This window comes from Hyperolius riggenbachi, chromosome 1 (assembly GCF_040937935.1).
Source record: "Hyperolius riggenbachi isolate aHypRig1 chromosome 1, aHypRig1.pri, whole genome shotgun sequence".
NCBI classification, from domain to species: Eukaryota; Metazoa; Chordata; class Amphibia; order Anura; family Hyperoliidae; genus Hyperolius; species Hyperolius riggenbachi.
Genome location: NC_090646.1, coordinates 91,675,242 through 91,699,591, shown reverse-complemented (window position 1 = coordinate 91,699,591; position 24,350 = coordinate 91,675,242). Strand labels below are relative to the sequence as shown.

Sequence of the window (24,350 nt, the reverse complement as noted above, 5' to 3'; positions counted from 1 at the left end):
GTATTTTTTCTGTGTTTTTTGTTTTGTTTGTTTGTTTTGTATGTCCCATCAATTGTAAGCCCTTATGTACTAAAATAACAGTAATATATCCTCATAACATACATATTGAAAAAGATAAGTCCCTAAGGTAACTATTTATGGATTTTTTTACTGCTTTTTTTTCTTTAATTTGTTTGCTTGGTAACTGGGGTGGGGGTCGGAGGGGTTTTGAAAGTGATTTAATAACTTCATTTTATTAATACAAATCTGTGGTGTTAAATTCAACTTTCACCACTAGATGGCGCTAGAGACACTCCCTGGTTTACCAGGAAGTGTTTCTTTTTTTTTCACTTTAATGCATGTTCATTCTTATGAATGGACATGGACCGTGATCGGGGTCATGTCTATTCATTACAGGCACTGCAATTGGTTCCCGGGAAGCCTTGCTTCCCTTCCCCAACCGCCGAATTGGAAAACTGCTGGGGTGGGCACAGAATACTCATCCAGTTTGACTTTAGCAGTGCCTATCTGGATGAGAATACTCATCCAAATAGGCTTAAGTGGTTAAAGGACAACTATAGTGAGAGGGATATGGAGGCTGTCATATTTATTTCCTTTCAACAATACCAGTTGCCTGCTGATCTATTTGGCTGCAGTAGTGTCTGAAACACACCAGAAACCAGCATGCAGCTAATCTTGTCAGATCTGACAATAATGTCAGAAACACCTGATCTGCTGTATGCTTGTTCAGGGTCTATGGCTTTACGTATAAGAGGCAGAGGATCAGCAGGATCCATCAACAGGCTATGGCAGGCTCCATATCACTCGTACCTCGGGTTCACTTTAAAGTGGAATGTAACCCAGCATTTCTTCTTTGCTCTAAAAAATTATTTACAGCATATTATATACAACCAGTATCTTTTTTTTTACTAGAACAGCATTCAAAGGGTTACACACAGGGCTGGAAAGTTCAGTGCAGAGAAATCTGGGGCATCCGAAGTTTAGATAATGTTATCTTGTGTTTACTTAATTGTATCAAGTGAGGAATGTGACACATTCTCTGACTGTGCAGAAGCTCCTGGACACAGACAGACACTAAAAGCATTTCTGCCTTCAATACATAATGAATAAAACCAGTTATGAATAAAATGCAAAGTCAGCTCTCAAAGGGCTTGATTCACAAAGCGGTGCTAACTGTTAGCACGCCTGTGAAAACCTCCTTAGCACGTCTAAACAAACTTTTCGCGCATAAAACTTTATGCGCATAAAACTTTACGCGCGCAAAACTTTACGCGCGCACTGCACAGAGCGCAGGGCGCTCCGTGCGAAGAGCCCATTAAAGCCTATGGGACTTAGCGCGCATAAAACTTTGCGCGCATAAAACTTTGCACGCGCAAAGTTGGCGCGCGATCTGATTGAGAAATCTGGTGCTAACCTACTTAGCACCCTGGTTAGCACGTCTAAAGGCTTTAGACGTGCTAAGTAGGTTAGCACCGCTTTGTGAATCAAGCCCAAAGTCAGCAAAAAACTGTACTTTTGGGAACTTGTAATTTCTAAATGAATAATAATACTTATGCACAAATGCAAATATGATAACCGTATGGCATATAAAAAGTGGGAAAACATGTTTTTATTGAATATTATGTCAGGGTCTTATACCGCTTTAAAGAAAACAAAGATGTTAACTCTGACGTGATTGTTCCCAGTGACACAGACAATGCTATCTCCGTACACCAGCACATTGCTATGTGTGTGAATTGCTGAGCACAAAGCAAACAGTCCAGTAGCAGAACATTAATGACAGCGAGTTGTGAAAGCCATGGTCATCCCGGCCTCAGTGTTAATGGTCAACTCTTTGTTAGTTTAGAGAGTCCGGACTGAGCTCTGGGTAGTTCAGTCAACAGGAAAGGTAGAGAGGTCATACAGGAAGGGATGTGTGAGAGGCAGTTCCGTTCAGTGCTGCACAGAGTGCTGCACAGAGCTCACAGCTGTAGCCGTCACATGCTTCTCTGCCTGCGGAGAGACACACATGGTCACTGTGGTAAGGTAAGACATATTTCCATTACTACAAGCAGAATGTGCAGAACTTCTAACAGCTCCATAACTGCCAAGGTAAAGCTATTACTAATGAGATATAGACACTGTCATTCCTGTGGAGACAGTAACAGATGTGAATTGTTTTCTGTATGCTATTCACTGCTGGTCAGCCATAACATTACATCCACCAACAGGTGAAGAGAGTAACCAGTGGCGTAGCTAAGGAGCTGTGGGCCCTGATGCAAGTTGTACATTGGGGCCCCCCCAAGCACTCTATACATAACAATTGATACTGCGCACCAAAACCTGCCAATGGCAACTACAGTGTCAGAGGTGCAAGAAGGGAATGGGGAGCAGTTTGTTAGTGATTACTACTATTCAAAGCATCTATAGAAGTGATTATTATGAGCACCGGACCAATAGAGAGCTAATACTGTAGTTGAAGGAGGGCCCTTCGGGGCCCCTCTGGCCCAAGGGCCCCGATGCGGTGGCTACCTCTGCACCCCCTATTGCTACGCCCCTGAGAGTAACTATTATTATTCTAATGGTGCCTGTCAAAGGATGAGATATCTTTAAACCTGGTACACACTTTCAATTAGGATTGGCCAATCACTGACCAATGTTACCACCTCCATGTACTATAAGGGTTTACCTACACAATCTGCACATAATATTTAATATCTGTTGACCCTCATATTATATGGAGATGGTAAAACTGGTCAGTGATCGGCCAATCCTAATTGAAAATGTGCACCCAGGGCCGGTTCTCTCATGAAGCAGGGTGAAACATTTGCATCAGCCGCAGAGATTACAGGGGCAGCATTTGTGTACTGTGTGTACCTTCCTGAGGAGGAATGGAGTGGCTGAGGGTGAGCAGTTTGTTTGTCACAGACTCACAGCCAGCCAGTGTGTTATTGTGCTGAGCTTCAGCATGTCATGTGAGAACATTAAATGAAGCAGAGTAAATTGTCAGGTGCGGCTCGATCATTCCAAATCGGGGTGGGGAGCATCCTCACAAGTTTGCCTCAGGCAGCAAAAAGTCTAGAACCGGTCCTGTGTGCAGCAGGCTTTAGTTAGCAAGTGAGTCAGTTTTTGAAAATGATGCTTGGAAGCTGGATAGATGGGCAAATGTTAGGATTTCAGCAATTTTGATAAGAGGCAAATTGTGAATCCTTAAAGGGAACCTGAAGCGAGTACAGTTATTTAAACACATGACGTTGCTGCAAATGAATATTACATACTAACCTCACCGTCAGTTCCTCTCAGAAGCTCACCATTTTCTTTTTACAGTGTTCCCTTCCAGTTCTGACAGTATTTTGTCAGAACTGAAATATACCAGTTGCTGTCGGTTATATATCAGCAGTTGTCAGTTACAACTGAATGTGCAAGGTAGTGTCCATGTTTCCCTATGGCTCAAGTGGGTGATATTACAGTTTAACAGTGTGCTAATCAAGAAGCTGTTATGGGGTAATGGCCATTTTTAAAATGGAGGATGGAGAATTCCATTGATCCCGGTGGACAAATGGGACGCAGGAGAGGAGAAAGAGATTGAGTTGTAGATTACACAGGAAGTAAGTATGACGTGTTTATGGTTATTTTGGCTTTTTATTTTCAGTTCAGGTTCTCTTTAAAGCAAACCTGTAAGGTTTGCAAACATAGAAGTACTAAACTTACCTCTGAGAGGGAGGCCTCTGGATCCTCCTCCGACAGGCTGTCCCAGCACTGGGACCCCCGAGCTCCCCCTCAGGTAAACTTTAAAGTGGTGCTGAACTCTTGCACAGGACAGAAGGAAAACATAGAGAAATGCATCCTGTATGAATTTAGAGAGTTTAGCCTGTCTAAAGCCCCCTCATCACAAGTGTAATTTGATCTCTTCAGCTGTGTCAGGCAGCTCCTGCCATGGCAGAAAGCTAATTGGTACACACTAGATGTTAACAATATGTCTGCTTCCATAAAAGCAGGAAGTAGACTGCAGAATTATTGCAGGATTTGTATCAGTTGTAACAAAAAAAAATGTTTTTCTTTACAGGTTATTAAGCTTTTGCTTATGTTTTAGAACAGAGAGGAAGCTCTGAGTTCTGGTACATACTATTGTGATGTCTGAGTTTCCAGCATCTGATCATAGCAATAGTAGCTGTGTTTAGGCTATTCTTATGGAGTTGTCTGCAATAAGTGCTGCAATTTATGGGTTTGAAATCTTTGTGGAATTTTATGACATGTATGCATTTCAAGGACCTGCCCAGGCGGCCTGATCATATTCAATCACTCAAATAAAGAAAGTGTGGTATAGCGCTCGACCCCCAGTGAGGACAGTGCTGAAACCTGGATGCTTGATCCCAACAGGCCAGAAACCCACTAGGAGCGCTTTTCTGAGCACTTGATATGAAAAGCTCTTGCTAATGTAATGCTATGGGTGTGATCCCACGTGAGGGATGTGATTTTATAAAAATCCCCCATAGCATTGCATTAGCAAGAGCTTAGTGGGTCTCTGGCCTAAGAATAATGAAGAAGAAAGGATTGTCCACACTTGTCCAACAGTGTTATCAAACTAGACAGGGATGGAGAGGCGCTCAGAGCAAGATGGGGATAAGGGAGCACTCCCAATTATTATAGTTTCACCCGCTGCTGCTTGTAGCCCGAGGGTCCCAAATACGCGTGCATCAAAAAAGGGCGCCTGGAAAAAAGGGCGCGGGGTATAGCCGAAAGTTTTAATGCAAAACCATATTTTTCGGTTAAGAGGTTGTAAACGAAAATTTTGTGCTAAATAGGTTAAATAAACGGAAATGAAATGGCAAAATACCGTCTATAACATATATTATGCTGTAACTATACTTAACCTTACTCTCACACAGAGCCCTCCCTGTACCTATCCCTAGCCCCTAGACCCCCCTGGTGGTGCCTAACCCTAAGACCCCACTGGTGGTGCCTAACCCTAAGACCCCCCCTGGTGGTGCCTAACCCTAAGACCCAGAGGCGGCCTTAGAGTACGCGGGGCCTGGGGCGAGTGTCATATGCGGGGCCTAGAGACACAGATTAGAGGTGTGTGTGTGTGTGTGTGTGTGTGTGTGTGTGTGTGTGTCACTCTCACATTGCAGTGCTTGGTCTCCAGTTCCAGGTCAACATTAGCAAGGAGTTTGTGTGTTCCGCCAGGTACTCCGGTTATGAATGACAGGATTAGATTGTGAGCCCCTCTGAGGACAGTCAGTGACATGACTATGTACTCTGTAAGGTGCTGCAGAAGATCTCCGTGCTATATAAATACATGATAATAATAATATGGTAGAACATTAGACTATGACTATGGTAGGTATTAAATTGGAAGCTCCTCTGGGGACAGTCAGTCAGTGACATGACTATGTACAGTGCTGCGGAAGATGTCAGTGTTGTATAAATACATAATAATAATATAGTAGGACATAAGACTGACTATGGTAGGGTAGATTGTGAGCTCCTCTGAGGACAGTCAGTGACATGACTAAGTACTCTGTAAAGTGCTGCAGAAGATGTCAGTGCTGTATAAATACATAATAGCAATATGGTAGGACATTAGACTATGACGATTTGATTGTGAGCCCCTCTGAGGACAGTCAGTGACATGAATATGTACTCTGTAAAGTACTGCAGGAGATGTCAGTTCTATATAAATCCATAATAATAATATGGTAAGACATTAGGCTATGACTATGGCAGGATTAGATTGTCAGCTCCTCTGAGGACAGTCAGTGACATGACTATGTACTCTTTAATGTGCTGCAGGAGATATCAGTGCTATATAAATACATAATAATAATATGGTAGGCCATTTGACTATAGTAGGATTAGATTGTGAGCTCCTCTGAGGACAGTCAGTGACATGACTATGTACTCTGTAATGTGCTGCAGGAGATGTCAGTGCTATATAAATAAATAATAATAATATGGTAGGACATTAGACTATGACTATAGTAGGATTAGATTGTGAGCTCCTCTGATGGCAGTCAGTGACATGACTATGTACTCTGTAATGTGCTGCAGAAGATGTCAGTGCTATATAAATACATAATAACAATATGGTAGGACATCAGACTATGAGTACATACTGTGGGAACATACTGTTGGAAAAGCACTTGGGTGGGAATACGGAGATGCACAGAATGCAAGAAAAACATATTAAACCATGCGTTTATGTGAATTTTCTTTAAAACACAAAAGAAAAATAAGAACATTTTTACAATAACAGATTTGAATCAGACCATAGAGAAAATACAATAAAAGTGACATGATTGCCAGAAAATAAACCAGAATACTTGGGCAAAACAAGATCATCACTGCAGTCACTCACATGCTTGCCTCCTTCCTTCTTTCCCTGTGGAACCACTGCTCCCAGCAACTTCAGTCTGCACCACAGACAACTGCAGAACATCTCCACTTTCATCAACTCTTCAGTGACACTCGCTCTCCTCCTCCCCTCTCACCAGTATGGGACTGGGTCCTCTCCCTGCTATGTATAGGCTGGCTGTTCTAGTCACGGCTGGCTGATCAGCCTTCCTCATCTGCCCCGCGCTTCAAGCTGCACACATGGAATGTGTGTCAGCTCCTCATCCAGATCTCAAGCCTCGAGTCACGTCTCTCCCTCCAGCTCTTCCCGCCATCATGTCACACTCCAAAGAGACGTCAGGTCAGCGTAAGTACGCTTGACGCTGACATGTGTGATAGTTTACTGTGTGTGAGCCTGTGGGGAGGGAGGAGGAGTTGCCGAACAGCACTCGTAGCTGCTGGCTGCCGGTAATTAAAAGGGTGCTATAGCCTCCCGAAGCACCCCCTGGCCATGACTATACCAAGTGTGCAGTGCACCCGCCGTCCTGCTGCTCCATGACAAGAAACTGTCATGGAGAAATCGGAGGCTCCTGCAGAGGGTGCGGGGCCCTCTTCAGGTGCGGGGCCTGGGGCGACTGCCCCACTTGCCCCCCCCAAAGGCCGGCTCTGCTAAGACCCCCCTAGTGGTGCCTAACCACCCCCTGGTTGCGTATATTATACTGTAACTATACCTAACCCTCCCTGTACATATCCCTAACCCCTAGACCCCCCTGGTAATGCCTAAACCTAACCATCCCCACCGCACAAACACTCTAAACACATATAAACAATAATATATTTAATCCTTAAAATACTTCTCTACAAATAACATGAATAAAATAATTTATCTTCTCTACAAATAACTTGAACAAAATAATTTATATATTTGTAATAGAATAAATAGCCTTAAAATCACGTATACATTAATATTATAAATAGAGAAAAGTATATATAAATATATACAATACAATAGATAGCCTTACAATCATGTACGCATTAGAAAACTTAAAATAACAGTAATATTAAAAGCGATATTTTAGTAACTATAATAAACGCATTATAAGAGTAAAAACAAAGTTAATACCAAAAGCGATGTATTTCTAATACAATAAGGTTGAAAACGGTATTTAACTATTTGACATTCCTGGACGTGAAACTCACGTCCAGGAAGCCATGTGCGCTCCTGCGCGTCCACGCGGCCGATCGCGCACGTGCACGCGCGCTCCCGGCCGGCCGTTTGTTAGCCAGTGAATCAGTGAATAGGGCAACGGTGCCCGATCACTGATTCCTCTCCCCCGCAGAAAAAGCGACAGCTTCTCTCGGAAGCTACGCTTTTTCTGCTTCCTATGTCGCTCTAAGCGTACGTGGTACGCTTAGAGTGACGTCACTGTAAACAACTCATGGCTGCCATCTTGTGGCCAAAAAGTAAACTACATCTAAATGTTAAATAAAAATAAAAATACACGTATATTTACAAAAAAAAATACAATTTCAATCCCACCCTCCCAAAAATACCCACATAAAATGTTTAATTAAAAAAAACAAAAAAACATTACAATAAAAAAAAAAAAACACAAATATTTACCTAAGGGTCTAAACTTTTTAAATATCTATGTAAAGATGAAATATTTCTTTTTTTTTTTTTATTATAAGCTTGTAAATAGTGATGAATGCAAAACGGAAAAAATGCACTTTTATTTCCAAATAAAATATTGTCGCCATACATTGTGTTAGGGACATAATTTAAATGGTGTAATAACCGGGACAAATGGGCATATACAATACGTGGGTTTTAATTATGGAGGCATGTATTATTTTAAAACTATAATTGCCGAAAAGTGAGAAATAATGATTTGTTTCCGTTTTTTTCTTATTCTTCCTTTTAAAATGCATTTACAGTAAAGTGGCTCTTAGTAAAATGTACCCCCCAAAGAAAGCCTAATTGGTGGCGGAAAAAACAAGATATAGATCAGTTCATTGTGATAAGTAGTAATAAAGTTATAGGCTAATGAATGGGAGGTGAACATTGTTCGGATGCATGAAGCGAAAAACGACTGAATGCGAACTGGTTAAGCATTATACATATGAAAACAAATTTTTAAATGATCAAAGTGTAAACGAAAATTTAGTTGTTATACTTTTGTAAGCGAAATTTTAAAACTAAAATATATGTTAAAACTGATATAAGCGAAATTTAAAAACGAAAAAAATAAGTATAACACAAACTCAAAACGAACTTGTAAACGATATTTGTTATAAACCTTATTTTGTAAACGAAAACTTTTGTTAACACGATCCCTGTAGGCCCGGTTCACATTAGCGGTTGTTTGCCAAACGGACCGGATGACCTGACCGGATCTGGACCGGATCCGGATCGGAACCGTACGGTTCTGATCCGGATCCGATCCGGATCCGGTCAGGTTGCATCAGGTGTCCATCAGGATGCGATCCGGATCCGTTTGGCAAAAGTTCGTTAAAAACAAAAAGAATGTTGGGGTCTGGGAGGTCAGCAGAAGGGGGACCTGTGGAATCAGGCCCTCTGCTGTTTAGCACTCACCTCCACCTCCGACATGCTGCCAACATCTCCGGATCCGGATCCAGCTGTGCTGCTCCACTCCAAAATGCTTGCCCATGTGTCCCCATCCAATATCGCCGCAACAATCCCCATAGGAAGTGGGGTAGAACATCCGGATTTCTCAGCCAGTGTGTTGTGCGCTCTCCGGTTCCCATTGGTTTGTATTGGCCGGATGGTGCAGTCCGGCTCCGCCCCGGATACGGCTGCCGGAGGAGCCGGATGAAAAAATAGCGCATGTTGGAACGGAGGCCGGAGTCCGGATCCGGTCCGGCTCCGGTTCGGCAGAACGGACGCATGTGAACGGACGCATAGGCTTTCATTGCTATGCCGTGCGTCCGTTCCGTCCGTTCTGCAAGCGGTGCGGCTCCGGCACGGCGATTCCGGAGGGCCACCGCAAGTGTGAACCGGGCCTAACCGCTATTTCTCGGGCGCCCTTTTTTCCTCCCTGGCGCCGAATAGCCGATATTTTGCATTGTAGTCTATGGTGGCGCCCTTTTTGTCCACTATCCCTGTGCGCCCTTTTTTACTAGCCCGCCCAAATACCTCAGGTCAATAATAAAGAAGAGTATATACTGTATATAGAAATAAGTAACGCTGGGAATGATGATAAAATTTTTCAAATTTTAATTGATATATAGTATCTGTATACAATTGAATCTGTCGCTCAAAGCAGATTATATGGAAATAGATGATATGGTAATAGTCAAATCACATTAAAAACATAAAAAATACATAAAATGTACATAAATATGCATAATAAATTATCTCAGTATTGCACACGGGATACACTCAGGAGTACATGGGTATATTGATCAATGTACGTTCAGGATGCAATGCTCATACGTCATTCTCAATATTCACACCTGAGCCACCCGATGCTCTATAAAGAGGAGGAGGAGGAGGGGGGGGGGAGGAATTCCAAAAAAGTGCATTTATAAAAGAAATCAAGTCCTAAAGAGCAGGAGATAAATTAAAAAATCAATTGAGATAAACTATAGCTAAAAAGTTTGTTGATGAAGAGGTAAAATCGCCCAGTACTGGTTTTTAAACTATTGCTCGTGATCAGATCTGTATATTACCTCTAGTTAGTAGTAAAAAGTTGTGATGCTCATTATAAATTCATAGGGGTTGATGTAGACCTTGATCAAATTAACTGTCACAGTATCTCTTACAGGGCAATGTAGGTATACTCCAGTAACTTCAGCCGTTTAATGCAAGTACATGTAGGTCATAAAGCATGTGCAACTTAGATAGGTAAAAGCGCTCTCTCAATTTTGAGTACTCATGCCCCTGTTGATCAGCTGGTACCACTTCCGTGATGCTTTATTCAGTGCGGGGCCCGGGTTTCTACCTTTTCATCTAGGGTTACCGCTGGCTCTAGTAATAGTGCCTACTGGTTTTCCTCTGGTAGTGCAGACAGGAGATTGCGCTTACCCAGGTGTGGATCATAGCTCCTTCTGCCTCTAAACAGCGTGAAGGTGGCCACACAAGATACAATAAAATGATCCGATTTTACAGTAATTCGATAAAAATGATCGTATCTCTCGAAAAAATCAAAAGCTTTTTTTTTATTCGACTGAAAAATCCGATCGGATTTCCCGTTTTTTTCTATTTAAATCGATCTGGAATGCCAGATACTTCGCTTCAATTTCTGCTAAAGATTGTATGGTGTGTGTTGGATTGTTAATTTATTAATATACACACCCTAGCAATTTTCTCTGAGTTTCCAATCATTTTTATCATAATTGAGGAAAAAATGGAACATAGGTGTGTGGTACATTGGTCATATTTTTGAAACGTTACAATCAGTCAGAAAATTTGATTGCAATTCTTAAATTGAACAGATATTTAAAAAATTGTATGGTGTGTGGCCACCTTGAGGCAGACGTGAATCGTTACAGCTTCTGCCTGGACAGCTTGAGGCAAGCTGGCTCCACAGCGTCTATCAGGGGCCATGTCCATTCATAATAAACATTGTGAATGGAAGAGAAAATAAATGAAACACTTCCTGATAATCCAAGGAATGTTTCTATCACCATCTAGTGGAGAAAAGTTAAATTACGCACAACACATATTTCTAATAAAAAAAATAATCCCTTCCAAGGACAACTGAAGCAAGAGGAATATGGAGGCTGCCATATGTATTGCCTATTAAGCACTACCAGTTTCCTGGCTGTTCTGCTGATCCTCTGCCTCCAATACTTTTAGGGCCCGTTTCCACTATCGCGAATCCGCATGTGTTGTCCGCATGCAGATTCGCATAGCCAATACAAGTGGATGGCCCTGTTTCCACTTGTCAGTAATCCTGAGCGTTTTTCTGTGCAGAAGAAATCTGCACGGAAGAGCCGTCAGAATTCGCACGCCGCTATGCGAATTGCCGCTAATGTATTTAATAGGGAAATCACATGTGGTTTTGGCATTCGTATTTTACCGCGATTTTGCATAGAAACTAATGTTAAGTCACACAGGCAGTGACATGGTTAAACTCGCATAAATACTAACCTATGCGAAATCGTGGTAAAATACGCATGCGGAATCGCACCCGTATGCGATTTCGTCAGTGGGGAATCAGCGGCGATTCCGCACCGCACAAGTGGAAACGGGCCCTTAGCCATAGACCCTGAATAAGCATGCAGCAGATCAGGTGTTTCTGAAATTATTGTCAGATCTGACAAGATTAGCTGCATGCTTGTTTCTGGTGTGATGAAAAGACAGCAGGGCTGCCAGGCAACTGGTATTGTTCAAAAGGAAATAATTATGGCAGCCTCCATATTCTTCTCACTTCAGTTGTCCTTTAAAGCTGGAAACTCTCTCTACAGCCTCTGCATTGATCATTATTGGTATGTGATTGGTCATTTTGGTGTTCCCAAGTCCACAATAACTTCTTCGGTCTTTTTTGTATTTAATAACAAGTTGTTATTGTCACACCATGCAGTCAGGTTCCTAACCTCTTCCCTGTATGCAGCCTCCTCGTGGTCTGATGTAAGACTAATGACAATGGTATCATCTTCAAATGTATCAGTTATGTTTGAATTATGGATAGATTGGCAGTCATGGGTGAAAGGTGCACAGAGGAGAGGACTTAGTACACAGCCCTGTGGCACGCCAGTGCTCAGGATAAGGATGGAAGATGTGTGTTTTCCTAACCTGACAGCTCCAGGGTGATTTGTAAGAAAGTCCAATAACCAGGTACATATGGAGGGAGCTAGACCTGGTGTATACAGTTTGTTGATTAGCTGGCTAGGTATGATGGTGGTAAATCCCAAGCTATAGTCAACAAAGAGTATCCTAACATAGGTGTTGGGCTATTCTAGGTGTGAGAAGGCAGCATGGAGGGCTATACAGCTGCATAAAGTCAGATGAACAGTTAAAGTGTAACTGCAATAGGAAAACATTAGCTAATGGCTGGTGTGAGAGATTAATAAGTAGCAGTGAAAGTATTCCCTGTGTTTACTTTACTTTGCACTGTGTGCCAAAATGTACTATGTGAAATTAGCTGTGTACATACTAGGGGGATCAATTCTTTTCTGAAAGGCATCTAGTCACTGTTAGAAATATGATAAGAAATGCTGCCTCCCTTGCCTATAGGATGCATGGGAATTACAAACATAAATCAGAACATTCATTCAGGCCAGACTTGTCATAAGAAAACTTTTCACCTGAATAGACTTTTCTTCATAAGAATAAAAAAAGTGTTTGGTCCTGCACGGAATTTGTATGCTCTTCCCGTGTCTGCGTGAGTTTCTCCTGGGCACTCTGTTTTCCTCCCACATTCCAAAAACGTACTTAATCGGCTTCCCCTTTAAAAAAATGTCCCTAGACTATAGTAGGGATCAGCCCCTCTGAGGGACAGTTAGTGACAAGACTATACACTCTGTAAAGCACTACAGAAAATGTCAGCACTGTGTAAATATCTAACAATAAAAATAATTATAATAAGCTAGCAAATCAGTGCCAATTGGGCACATGCATTTCCACAAGTAAGGATGCAGAAACAAATCCAGTTTTCATTGGCCAATCATAATGTGAATATATGTGAGTATATGAGATTGTTAGTTACACATATCACATTATATGACCAACTGAACACTAAAGCCTGGTACACACTTTCAATTGATTGCCCAATCACTGACCAATTTTACCACCTCCATGTGGTAACCCCCGCCGTGCATGTGCATGTTCTCGATGTTCCCGCTCGTGCACACACTTAAATGTGAATGACTGCATGTAAACATGTGCATTCAGTCATATACAATGACTGAATGTAAACATGTAAACACTCATGTAAACATAAAGAAAAAATTGCAGTAAAAAAAACCAAAAACCTAACTAATTGTGTCACGCATACTTAGACTAAAGATCAGTGGACACTTGTAATGGCTGCCAGCCTGCCACCCACAGCGATTGGAAGCGATTGCTAGGGCGAAAGTTCAGAGACCCAACGCTGTACAGATACTGTACATTACTGTGTTGTTGCCTAGCAATGTATCTGTATAGCACTATGGTCCCCAAACTGTGTGCCATATCAGGTCCAATCGCTAGAAACACACAAGCTGGCGATAATGGTACGCCACATTCCCAACTAGTGATGAAATATGGCTTGGGGCCTAGTGAGTGTCAAGGGCCCCACTTGCCAACTCCTTATCCGCTTCAGCTTACCAAAAGGACCACAAGTGGGCCCCCAATCTACTACTTTGCCTAGGGCCCCATTACATCTTAATTAATCTCTGAACTCACCCATGATCATGTGACCAGTTTCATTGGCTTCTTACAATTATTTGATCACACGTTTTTTCCACTTCCTTTTTGTCCCATATGATTTCAATCACAGGTTAAACAATGTAAGATACATTGTTTGGCTTATCTCTAGTGATAATCTGCTTTGTGTTTCCATTCACAGATTTGGTTACTCAGTTATTACAATGCAAATATCATAAGGTGAAGGACAAATATGGAGCCAGGCGTTCCCCAGCCCATTATGCTCCACCACAGGCTACAACCCATTGCAGAGGATGAAACAGAAGCTTTAGAGGCACCGGCAGGAAGTGAGGAGACAACAACAAGAGAAGGCAAGGATGGAGCTCCAGTGGAAGCCACCAAGAGAGCTGGTCTTCAGCCTGATCACGAAAGTGCCATTCACAGCCCCAAATCCCTTGTGGCCTCTGTGAAGAAGGTCATTTCCTCTCTAGGTCCAAGCGGTAGGTTAGGACTCATCGTACTCGTTTCTCCTAAAGGAAAATCAAAAGATGAAAACGAAACTGTTTAAAAATAATAGTTCCTTGTTGTGTTCAGAATCACATTAATTTGCCAAAAATGTCGTACCTGGAATTGTTTATGGTTCCCATGGCAATGGCAATAGAGCCAAAACAAACACTCGCCAATCTCGTCTTACTATGCCATAGTTGCCATACAGGTCTCATCCACTAGAGGCTTCTGGAGGTGAATCCACTGTGAGCACAGTAAGCGTTTAAGATCAGTTGGTGTGCCCATACATGATACCATCTGGATTGTTTGTACAATCAGTAAAATAAAGTTATCAGTTTCGCTCTGGAAAGCAAGGTAATTTTGCTGCCACCACTCTCTAGATTGAAAACAGGCGAAGAGACTATGAAATTAGCACCCTAAAAGGAAAAACAGTCCATCTCAGGATTTAATTCAGTGTGACAATATGTTGTACTAGACAAGCAGCCAGAGAAGTCTTACATTCCTGAAGCTAGCAGTAGAGTATTGTACCATGTCAGTCCATCAGTTTTTACAGGATCAGTTGAAAAAGGCACCTGAGCCGCCTGTATGAAAAGGGCGCCTTCATGGATATCAATGTTATTTCTGCTAAAATCGGCTACAAGGTGGTGAAAAGGGCACCTCAGTTTTGATATTGGCTACAAGCAGGTGCCCCTTGGGAGCCCATATTTTATTTGGTTACGTTCGGCTACAGTAGGGCTCCTGTTGTGTAGCCCATATTTTTACGTTCGGCTACAGTAGGGCACTCCTTTGTAGCCCTTATTTTTTTATTTGGCTACAAGGTTTTCGCTACAAAAGGGCACCCTTTTATAGCTGAGATTTTTGATTCGGGGGTGCAGGGGGGCTTAGGATTAGTCATCACAAGCGGGGGGGGGAGCTTAGGGTTAGGCACCACTGGGGGCTTAGGATTAGGCCCTCCCAGGGGAGGGTTCTGTGTGATAGTAGGGAGATGTTAGGTGATAGTAATCACTGTGGGGTCTTAGGGTCAGGCACCTCCAGGAGTTCTTAGGGCACCACCAAGGGGGGTTAGGGTTAGGTACCGCCAGGGGGGACTTAAGGTTAGGCACCACTAGGGGAGTCTTAGGGTTAGGCACCATCTGGGGGGACTTATGCTGGGCATACACGGCATACTATCTAGCAGATAGTGCGCCGGTATCGTCACCGCTCGTCCGCGCGTGTGCGCAGATCGATTCCCGTTTGGCCCCGCGGGCACTTCCTTCTCAGCGCTTATCAGCGCTTTGTTTTGCCTATTGTCTGCCCGCGGGGATCGAGCAGGGGGTCGATCCACGCGGTGATCGGACATGTCGGAAATTATCAGTTGGGCCATCAGTGGCTCGATTGATAAGAAGAATCTGGGCCGTGTATGCCCTGCATTAGGGTTAGCCACCACCTGGGGGGGGGGGGGTCTTAGGGTTAGGCACTACCTGGGAGGTCTTAGGGTTAGGTACCCACAGGAGAGTCTTAGGGTTAGGCACCACCAGAGGGTCTTACGGTTAGGCACCACCTGTGGGGTTAGGGTTATGGGAAGGTTCTGTGTGAGGGTAGGGAGGAGTTAGGTCATAGTAATCACCAGGAGGGGTCTTGGGGTTAGGCACCACCAGGGGGTTAGGGTTATGAACCACCAGGGGTGGGGGGTTAGGGTTAGGTACCACCAAGGGGGGGGGGGGGTTAGGGTTAGGCACCATCAGGGGAAGGTTCTGTGTAAAAATAGAGAGACGTTAGGTCATAGTAATCACTTTCCTCAGCTATATCTAGAGCCCTTTTATAGCCCAACAACTGTTGCCTATAACAGTATCCTTTTAATAAACTAAAACTAGCTTTTTTGGCTACACCAGGTGCTCTTTGTAGCCGAATTTGACATATGGGCTACAGCGGGCACCCTTTGTAGCCGAATTTGGCATATATGGGCGACACCAGGCGCCCTTTGTAGCCAAATTTGGGATAGAGGGGCTACACCAGGTGTCCTTTTTTCCAGGCCCCTTTTCAAATGGATCCGTTTTTACTTAAGGTGATACCACTTATTGGCTAACCTGAATCTTTTAAAGTTAGACCGTAAATGATATCATCTTGATTCAAAACTTCCTGTCTATTCCTAAAGTTAGTGATAGCAAAGAGATGATTTTTTTTTAAATAACAGAAAGCAAGGTGCAGACAGATGTTCTGCTATTGCTATAACACTAGATGACTTATTAGGAAGAAACAATAGTGTAGAATAGAATAGAATGCATGCTAATCTCCCCCATTACTTGTCCATGCCCATGTCTGTCTTTATCTCCCTTACTGCTTGTCCATACCCCTTTCTGTACTAATCTCCTCCACTGCTAGCCCATACCCATGACTGCACTAATATCCGTCTGTACTAATACCCATGTCTGTATGAATCTCCCTCAGTGCTTGCCCATACCCATTCCTGTACTTATCTCTTCCACTGCTTGCCCATACCCATTCCTGTACTTATTTCTTCCACTGCTTGCCCATACCCATGTCTGCCCTTACCTCCTCAACTGCTCTCCCATACCCATGTCTGTACTAATACCCGTCTGTACTAATACCCATGTCTGTGTGAATCTCCCTCACTGCTTGCCCATACCCATGTCTGTACTAACCTCCCCCACTGCTTCACCATACCCATGTCTGTACTGTACTATTCTCCTCCACTGCTTGCCCATACCCATGTCTGCACTTATCTCCCCCACTGCTTGCCCATACCCATGTCTGTACTAACCATGGGCAAACGCAGAGGGGGATTACAGCTGCCCAGAATCCCCCCTCAGACCAGGGCCAGTGCAGTGTCAGGGGACAGGCACAAATTGAGACACCAGAATATCTGCAGGCATCCTGCAGTTCACAGCACTGCCCCCTTTCTTTCCCTGCTACAGTTAACTTTTGATGTAGCAGCAGCATGTGTACAGAACATGGAGCAGCAGTGTCTTTACAGAGCATGGAGCAGCAGTGTGTGTACAAAGCATGGAGCAGCAGTGTGTGTACAGAGCATGGAGCAACAGGGTGTTTACAGAGCATGGAGCAGCAGTGTGTGTACAGAGCATGGAGCAGCAGTGTGTGTACAGAGCATGGGGCAGCAGTGTCTGTACAGAGCATGGGGCAGCAGTGTTTGTACAAAGAATGGAGCAGCTCTGGGGAACTTAACAGAGTCAGGTATGAGCACAGCCCTGTGCCCTGCTGTGTGAATGCTTCACTTTCCCCTTCATTACCAATGTCAGCTGTCCTCATTATTATCTGTATCCAAACTGCTCCTGATCGATCCCGTCATTGGTCAGACGGGAAATTGCATTATGTGTACCCAGCATGATGTCCTGCCATATTATTATACTGTATTGTGTGTGGCTGAGGGAGAGCTTTCAGGAATCCCCCCTGTTGAAGATCCTGGGTTTGCCCCCTGCTAACCTCCTCCACTGCTTGCCCATACCCGTGTCTGTACTTACCTCCCTCACTGTTTGCCCATACCCATATCTGTACTAGAGATGGGCCGAACGGTTCGCCCGCGAACGGTTCCAGGCGAACTTTGGGTGGTTTGCGTTCGCCAGCGAAGGCGAACTATTGCGGAAGTTCGGTACGCCCCCAAATGCCTCACTGCTGCCTGGTAATTGCTTGGTGAGCACATAGTTCAATTGCCTGTGTGAAAGGGCCCTCACTCCTTCCCCATACCAATGTCTGAACTAATCTCCCCACTGCTTGCCCATACCCATGTCTGTACTAATCTCCCTTACTGCTTGCCCATACCCAGGTCTGTACTTATCTCCCTCACTCCTGGCCCATACTCATGTCTGTGCTAATCTCCTCCACTGCTTCCCCATACCCATATCTGCACTTATCTCCCTCACAGAAAGTTATCCTACATAATGTACGATGCCCAGCGGCCAGGGCTGGCCCACTCATGAGGCAGGGTGAAACTTTTGCCTCAGGCGGCACTCCCTGGGGGGCGGCAACCGCACTTCCGTGGGTTGCGGGGGGGGGGGGCTGGCCGCCGAGCTGGAGGGGTAGCGGGCAGTAAGGGGGTATTGGGCCTAGCGGTAGGGAGGGGTGTCGGACCCCCCCCTCCCTCGCCTGGGTCCCCCGATCTGTGCTTCCCCTCCATTGTTACGCAGCTGCCGATAGTAAGAGGGACGGGTGGGGATCACGCACCTCTTCCACGTTCCAGCGTGCGCTCCACTGACGTCACTTCCTGCAACGCCGCCCACTGTATTGCTCCCTTTGCCTGTACCGCAGGGCTGGCCCTGCCCAGCGGGCATTAATTTTCTTGTGCTCCTGTAACTGTAACCTGAATTTATTACAAGTTCGTGAGTACATGTACACTTATGCAGCTCAGTGACCTCTCAGCAACTCTCTGTCCATCATGACCCAGGTGAAGATTGTGATCTTTTGCCTCCTAATAGCAGACTCTAATTTGTGGGAATATACATTTTGGCTCCATTTTTAATGAATAATAGAGCTAAGCTACTAGTGATGATTTTTCCTGGGAGAGGATGAGGAAACCTGGCGACTGCAGATAGAGTACAGCACGTTGGCTTCTGTCCTATAGAAACAGTGCTGGATGTCTGTGAGAGAGTCTGTGTTAGCAGATAGGTTTTTATGTCAATTGATAAGAAAACACAGGCGTGTGAATATTCTGTGGCTTTATTTTTAGAGTGCTAGTGCGTGGGTATATGTAGGTGATGTGTGAGTGTGAAATTAAACAAAAACAGTCTTCAGTGGAAAATATAAGACCCACCCGGGGAAGATGAAGACATGCAGTGAAACGCCCAGAATCAGTGCTGCCCTTTTGATGCCAGTGCAATGGGTTCAGTGGTAAGCTACATATACACACTAGATTGAACTCAGCCAAGGTTGCAGATAACTACCGCCTCTGCCAAGAGAATGTCAAGTGTGCACCAGACCCTGATCCTTCTCAGATCCCTTGCGGATCGACTTGGCCGAGCACTGGCCAAGGGCATTGTGTTCCCTCCACACACACACTCACTCCCACTTGCGTTATGACACTCCCGTGCGGCGATGTGTCGGCCCTCCTCCCCCTGCATAGCAACAGAATCCGCTGCTAGCCTGAAGGCTAGTGACGCATCTGTACAGCCTTAGCCTTGTACTTGAGGCTTGATCCCTGATGGGCAACAGTCCTCGTGCCTGTGCAGAGCCTGATGAGCGGACCTCCACCCCATACTGACGTGACTAGTGCTGAATAAGCAGTGCTGATAGGCTCCTTTTGTATATGCAGATTCCATAAGAGAATCACTGACACAAACTTCAAGTCACTGACCCCAAAAAAGTCTGCAGATCAAGTGTTCTACTCAAGTCTGGAGGTGAGGGGCCATATGCTATCTTTTTTTAAGGGGGGGGGGGGGTCATACATTCTACATTGATACATTCTACATTCATGCAAAAAGGGTGCCGGGAAAAAGGGCGCCTGGTGTAAACGTTAATTTGAAATATCGTTTATAAAACAACTACATTTTAATATTTTGTTTAGAATAATGTTTTACAAATTAAAATCATTAAAAAATGTCTATGAAATGTTGTATTGGTAAAACACTATTTTCTGTAATTATAGACGGAAAATTATAATAACGTTTGTATATTCACAATGATGATTATAATTATTATGATTTAAAGGGACACCGAGCAGTGCAGGAACTATGGAAAGATGCATATCATTTTAAAGCTCTCTTTCTCCTCTTTCCAATGGTATATAAACCGCCGCCCTACGCCTTTTAGTTTTCACGATTTCGATTGCGCAAATAGAGTAAACTAAAAGGCGTAGGGTCGCGGTTTATGTGTCGCCAGAAAGAGGAGAAAGAGAGCTTTAAAATGATATCCATCTTTCCATAGTTACATTGTATTACAAAGGGCGACTTTGTCCTAAAGTCAGCAGCTCCATTTAGCAGAAAAAGTCACCCTGTGTAATACAATGTAACTATGGAAAGATGCATATCATTTTAAAGCTCTCTTTCTCCTCTTTCCAATGATATATAAACCGCCGCCCTACGCCTTTTAGTTTTCGCGATTTCGATTGCGAAAATAGAGTAAACTAAAAGGCGTACGGCCGCGGTTTATGTGTCGCCAGAAAGAGGAGAAAGGAAGCTTTAAAATGATATCCATCTTTCCATAGTTACATTGTATTACACAGGGCGACACATAAACCGCGGCCCTATGCCTTTAGTTTTCTCTATTTTCGCAATCGAAATCGCGGCCGCAGCAAATTCGATCGCGAAAATAGCAAAAACTAAAATGCGTAGGGCAGCGGTTTATATATCATTGGAAAGAGGAGAAAAAGAGCTTTAAAATGATATGCATCTTTCCATAGTTTCTGCACTGCTCGGAGTCCCTTTAAAATGGATTTTACATAAAGTACTTTTAAGTACTGTTTTTTATTTTATTTTATTTTTTTTATGATTTAACCAGATCAGGATCCAAGAAAATATCTTTACATTTTCTACTGCTATAAAGTTTCTAAATTATATTTTGTAACAATTTTTATTATAAAATTGATAAACCTTTAAAAAGTCATTAAGTACAGATTAAAACTTAATTCACATATTTCAAAAAATCAAATCATAAAAAAAAAATGTAAGTACGTTTGTAATAACTGTAGTAAAACATGAGTAAATATTACTAACATTTTACTACAACTAAACCTAACCCTATTCCTTCCACAGAACCCTCCCTCTACCTATCCCTAAACCTTAGACCCCCGGTGGTGCCAAACCCTAAGATCCCATTGGTGGTGCCTAACCCTAAGACCCCCCTGGTGGTGCCTAACCCTAAGATCCCCCTGGTGGTGCCTAACCCTAAGACCCCCCCGGGTGGTACCTAACCCTAAGACCCCCCCTGGTGGTGCCTAACCCTAAGACCCCCCTGGTGGTACCTAACCCTAAGATCCCCCTGGTGGTGCCTAACCCTAAATCTCCTCTAGTGGTGCCTAACCCTAAGACCCCCCCCCTGGTGGTGCCTAACCCTAAGACCCCCTGGTGGTGCCTAACCCTAAGACCCCTCTGGTGGTGCCTAACCCTAATTCCCCCCTGCTGGTAGCTAACCCTAAAACCCCCCTAGTGCTGCTTGACCCTAAATCCCCCCAGTAGTGCCTAATCCTAAATTCCCCCTTAGTGATCGCTTTATTGTGTGAATAATAATGTTTTACAACTAGAGACTGTAAAAAATACAATACAATGTACTTACTGATCGCTTGATTATGTGGATAATAATGTTTTACAAAGAGTAAGTGATAACATTTTAAACAACGTTTTAGTTAAATACGATAGATATGTTTAGTATGTTTGTAACCATTATTCATTAGATTTAGCTATTGCTCGGTTTATCAGATGGATAATAGTGTTTTATCAGTATTAAGTGTGAAAAACGATATATTATGATTTTGTTGTTGCACAGTTTATTTGGTGGATATTGTGTTACAGAGTGTTAATGAAAAAAAAAAATATATATATATTACAATTTATTTGTTGACGGCTTTATATGTTGAAAATAATGATTTATAAAAAGTGATTATTTAAATATTACATTACGGTTTAACTCAAAACTATAAATAAGTATTATTTTATGTGTAAACGTTACTGGTCGCCGGCGAAGTTGGGAAACATTACTTATCACGGATGCAGTTTGAAAACATAAATGATCATGGGCGCCCTTTTTTCCTGTTCGGCACCTGTTAAACGATATTTAATTAATATGGGAGTCAATGACAGCACCCTTTTTGTCCACCTGCCTCATGCGCCCAAATTTCCTGCTTCCTGTTTGCTTAATTGCTTTGTACTGTTGTTGAGTTTGATAGAACTGTACAATGTGCCATGAGCCTAACGTACACTTTATCCTCCTGCAGCTGAATCTCGCAGTCTGTCAGACTTTGTCCACATTAATGATTGTTTGAAAGAAAAATCAGAAAAGGTCCCTGACCCACCAGATGCCTTTGTATCAGGTAAGAAAAGTAATGGTGTTTTGTTGAATGGGTAAACGACAATAAGACAGTGTTAAAGGGAAGCTGAACTGAGCCGAGAGAGCGATGTGGAGGCTGACACCTTTATTTCCTGTTAAACAATTCCAGTTGCCTGGCATCCTGCTTATCTCTTTGACTGCAGTAATGTCTGAATTGCACACCTGAAACAGGCATGTGATCAATCTATTCAGACTTCATCCGGAACACCTGATCTGCATGCTTGTTCAGGATCTAAAGCCCCATCTACACCATACAATTTTTTGTGCGATTCGATTCATCAATTCGATTCAATCCGACATGTCCGAACGGGATTCGATTCATTTTGTCATTGCAGGACAATGGCAAAATGAATCGAATCGAATTTTGATCTGACATGTTGGATTGAATTGAATTGAATCAATGAATCGAATTGAGTCAAATCGCAATAAAAAATGTATGGTGTAGATGGGGCTTAAAGGTGGCCACTAACGGTCCAATTTCCAGTGAAAAAATCGTTTGAGCGATCAGAAGTTCTGATCGGAGGAAAAATTGTTTACTACACCATCAACGAACCAATCTTTGCTTCCTATCTATCACAATCAACAAGAAAATCCAAATTTTGGATTGACAAAAATCCAAACGGACGACTACTTTTTACAATCGTTCATAATCGATTGTGCCCATCAACTGAGACTTTTTACAATCGTTCATAATCGATTGTGCCCATCAACTGAGACTTTTTACAATCGTTCATAATCGATTGTGCCCATCAACTGAGATTATTTTCAACCAACGATTTTTCGCTAGAAATTAGACCGTTAGTGGCCACCTTTATGGTCCCAAAAATACGGTGTTTCATAAGGAAAGGGGACGTAACTTGGGGATGTGACCTGTGCTGAGGGGCGGGGCATAGGACGCCAGATCATCTTTGCCTATAGGCTCCTAAGCTGTAAATCCGACCTTGTGTTATTGTATCGTATTGTATCTATGGCTAAAAGTATTAGAGGCAGTGGATCAGCAGGACAGCTAGCAGGCAGGCGATGTGCATAGTTTAAAAGGAGATAAATAAGTCAGCCTCCATACCCCTCAAAATAAACATCCACCTGTCAAAATAACCATACACAGGTCATACTTACCTCCAGTGTAGTCTACTCCTCAATCTCTTTCTCCTCTCCTGCATCCTGTTTGTCCACTGTGATCAATGCAATTGATTTTGAAAATGGTCATTACCCCATAACAGCTTCCTGGTCAGCACACTGTTAAACTGTGATATCGCTCACTTGAGCCATAGGTAAACGTGGACATTACCTTGCTTAACAGTTGTCCTTTCAGTTATTACTGTCAGCAACTGATCTATAACTGACAGCAGTTGATATATTCCAGTTTTGGCAAAATCTTGTCAGAACTGGAAGGAATTGTTTTATTTTTTAACAATTTTATTAGAACATTACATTACATTCACTCCCATAATAAATATTGTTTAATGGACGCCGAACTGGAAAAAAGGGCGCCGGAGATGATTAACGTTTTACAAACGGTACCTAGAGATTTTTAATGTTTTATAACTGTGTTTGTGATGATTTAAGTTTAGAAAATGCGCCCGTGACGAATAACGTTTACACAAATACTAAACATATTTATCGTGTTTAACTAAAACATTATTTAAAATGGTATCCCTTACTGTTTGTAAAACATTATTATTCACAAAATAAAGCGATCAGTACGTAACGTAAATTGCAATATATTTTTTACAGTCACTATTTGTAAAACATTATTATCCACATAATAAAGCGATCAGTAAGGGGGGGTGGTTAGGGTTAGGCACCACCAGGGGGGTGGTTAGGGTTAGGCACCACCAGGGGGTCTAGGGTTAGGCCCCGCCAGGGGGGTCTAGGGGTTAGGGATAGGTACAGGGAGGGTTCTGTGTGAGAGTAGGGTTAGGTATAGTTACAGTACAATATACACCACCAGGGGGGTTGTTAGGGTTAGGCACCACCAGGGAGGTGGTTAGGGTTAGGCACCACCAGGGGGTCTTAGGGTTAGGCACCACCAGGGAGGTTTAGGGGTTAGGGATAGGTACAGGGAGGGTTCCATGTGAGAGTAGGGTTCGGTATAGTTTTAGTAAAATTTTAGTAATACTTACTTACTAATGTTTTACAACACTTATTACGAACGTAGTTATATTTTTATCATCGTTATAAACAATATTTTCAGATTTTATTAAAAGAAGAAACGATAAATGAAGGT

At 43.1% G+C, this 24,350-nt stretch overlaps 1 protein-coding gene across 2 annotated transcripts in view; it reads left to right on the top strand.

Moving 5' to 3' along the window:
- Positions 1-1,931: 1,931 nt before the first annotated feature.
- Positions 1,932-24,350, top strand: part of LOC137563791 (SH3 domain and tetratricopeptide repeat-containing protein 1-like) — a 92,328-nt gene continuing 69,909 nt past the window's right edge. For both annotated transcript variants that reach the window (XM_068276734.1, XM_068276740.1), the window contains exons 1-3: positions 1,932-2,025; positions 13,827-14,124; positions 22,011-22,106. In XM_068276734.1, coding sequence (XP_068132835.1) covers positions 13,878-14,124; positions 22,011-22,106 — 343 coding nt within the window. In that variant the 5' untranslated portion in view covers positions 1,932-2,025; positions 13,827-13,877. The remainder of the gene's footprint in view (positions 2,026-13,826; positions 14,125-22,010; positions 22,107-24,350) is intronic.